Below are 1,329 nucleotides of genomic sequence, written 5' to 3' on the forward strand. Positions count from 1 at the left end.
AGGAAGGAAGGAAGGAAGGAAGGAAGGAAGGAAGGAAGGAAGGAAGGAAGGAAGGAAGGAAGGGGGTTTCTCACCAGTGGGAGTTGACCACCTTGCAGAGCGCCAGCTCGCAGCACATGCGCAGGTTGGCCTGGTGGTCGGCCAGGGTGGAGGCCGAGCACTTCATGGGATCCACCTCGCAGTTCTCCTCCGACTCGTACAGCGCGCGGATGAACTCACCTATGGGGGGACATGGGGGGCGTGTGGGGTGAGGGGGGGTGGCAACTCAATGGGGTCACCCCATGGAGCCAGGAGTGGAGGGGGATGTGTGGGGTGAGGGGGGGGACAACTCAATGGGGTCACCCCATAGACCCATAGCCCCAGTGGGGTGGGATGTGTGGGGTGAAGGGGGGGAACCTCAATGGGGGGATATGGGGGATATGGGGGATATGGGGGGTAAGGGGGGGGACATCTCAATGGGGTCACCCCATAGAGATGGAGTGGGTGAGGATGTGTGGGGTGAGGGGGGGGACAACTCAATGGGGCCACCCCATAGACCCATAACCAGAGAGGAGTGGGATGTATGGGGTGAGGGGGTCACCCCATAGAGCCATAGCCCCAGTGGGAGGGTATGTGTGGGGTGAGGGGGGGGATACCTCAATGGGGTCACCCCATAGACCCAGAGCCACAGTGGGGTGGGATGTGTGGGGTGAAGGGGGGGAGGACACCTCAATGGGGTCACCCCATAGACCCATAACCAGAGAGGAGTGGGATGTATGGGGTAAGGGAGCCTAGCTCTATATGGGGCCACCCCATCACCCCATGGCCATATATGGGGCCACCCCATCACCCCTATGTCCATCTATAGGGCCACCCCATCACCCCTATGGCCATATATAGGGCCACCCCAGCACCCCATGGCCATATATAGGGCCACCCCATCACCCCATGTCCATATATAGGGCCACCCCATCACCCCATGTCCATATATAGGGTCATCCCATCACCCCTATGTCCATATATGGGGCCACCCCATCACCCCATAGCCATATATAGGGCCAGCCTAGCTCTATATAGGGCCGTTCCAGCACCCCTATGTCCATATATAGGGCCACCCCATCACCCTATGTCCGTGTATGGGGCCACCCCATCACCCCGTGTCCATATATAGGGCCACCCCATCACCCTATGGCCATATATAGGGCCATCCCATCACCCCTATGGCCACATATGGGGCCATCCCATCACCCCAATGGCCATATATAGGGCCACCCCATCAACCCTATGGCCATACATGGGGCCATCCCATCACCCCATGGCCATATATAGGGCCACCCCATCACCCCTATG

At 59.4% G+C, this 1,329-nt stretch overlaps 1 protein-coding gene across 1 annotated transcript in view; it reads right to left on the reverse strand.

The window, feature by feature from the left end:
- LOC107307795 (ras/Rap GTPase-activating protein SynGAP-like) overlaps nucleotides 1–1,329 on the reverse strand; it is a gene marked incomplete at its 3' end in the record, with an annotated part of 4,929 nt that overhangs the window by 2,117 nt on the left and 1,483 nt on the right. Inside the window, exon 2 of the mRNA XM_015851298.2 lies at nucleotides 75–219. Coding sequence (XP_015706784.1) covers nucleotides 75–219 — 145 coding nt within the window. The remainder of the gene's footprint in view (nucleotides 1–74; nucleotides 220–1,329) is intronic.

The sequence above is a fragment of the Coturnix japonica genome, unplaced genomic scaffold (genome assembly GCF_001577835.2).
Source record: "Coturnix japonica isolate 7356 unplaced genomic scaffold, Coturnix japonica 2.1 chrUnrandom927, whole genome shotgun sequence".
Taxonomy (NCBI): domain Eukaryota; kingdom Metazoa; phylum Chordata; class Aves; order Galliformes; family Phasianidae; genus Coturnix; species Coturnix japonica.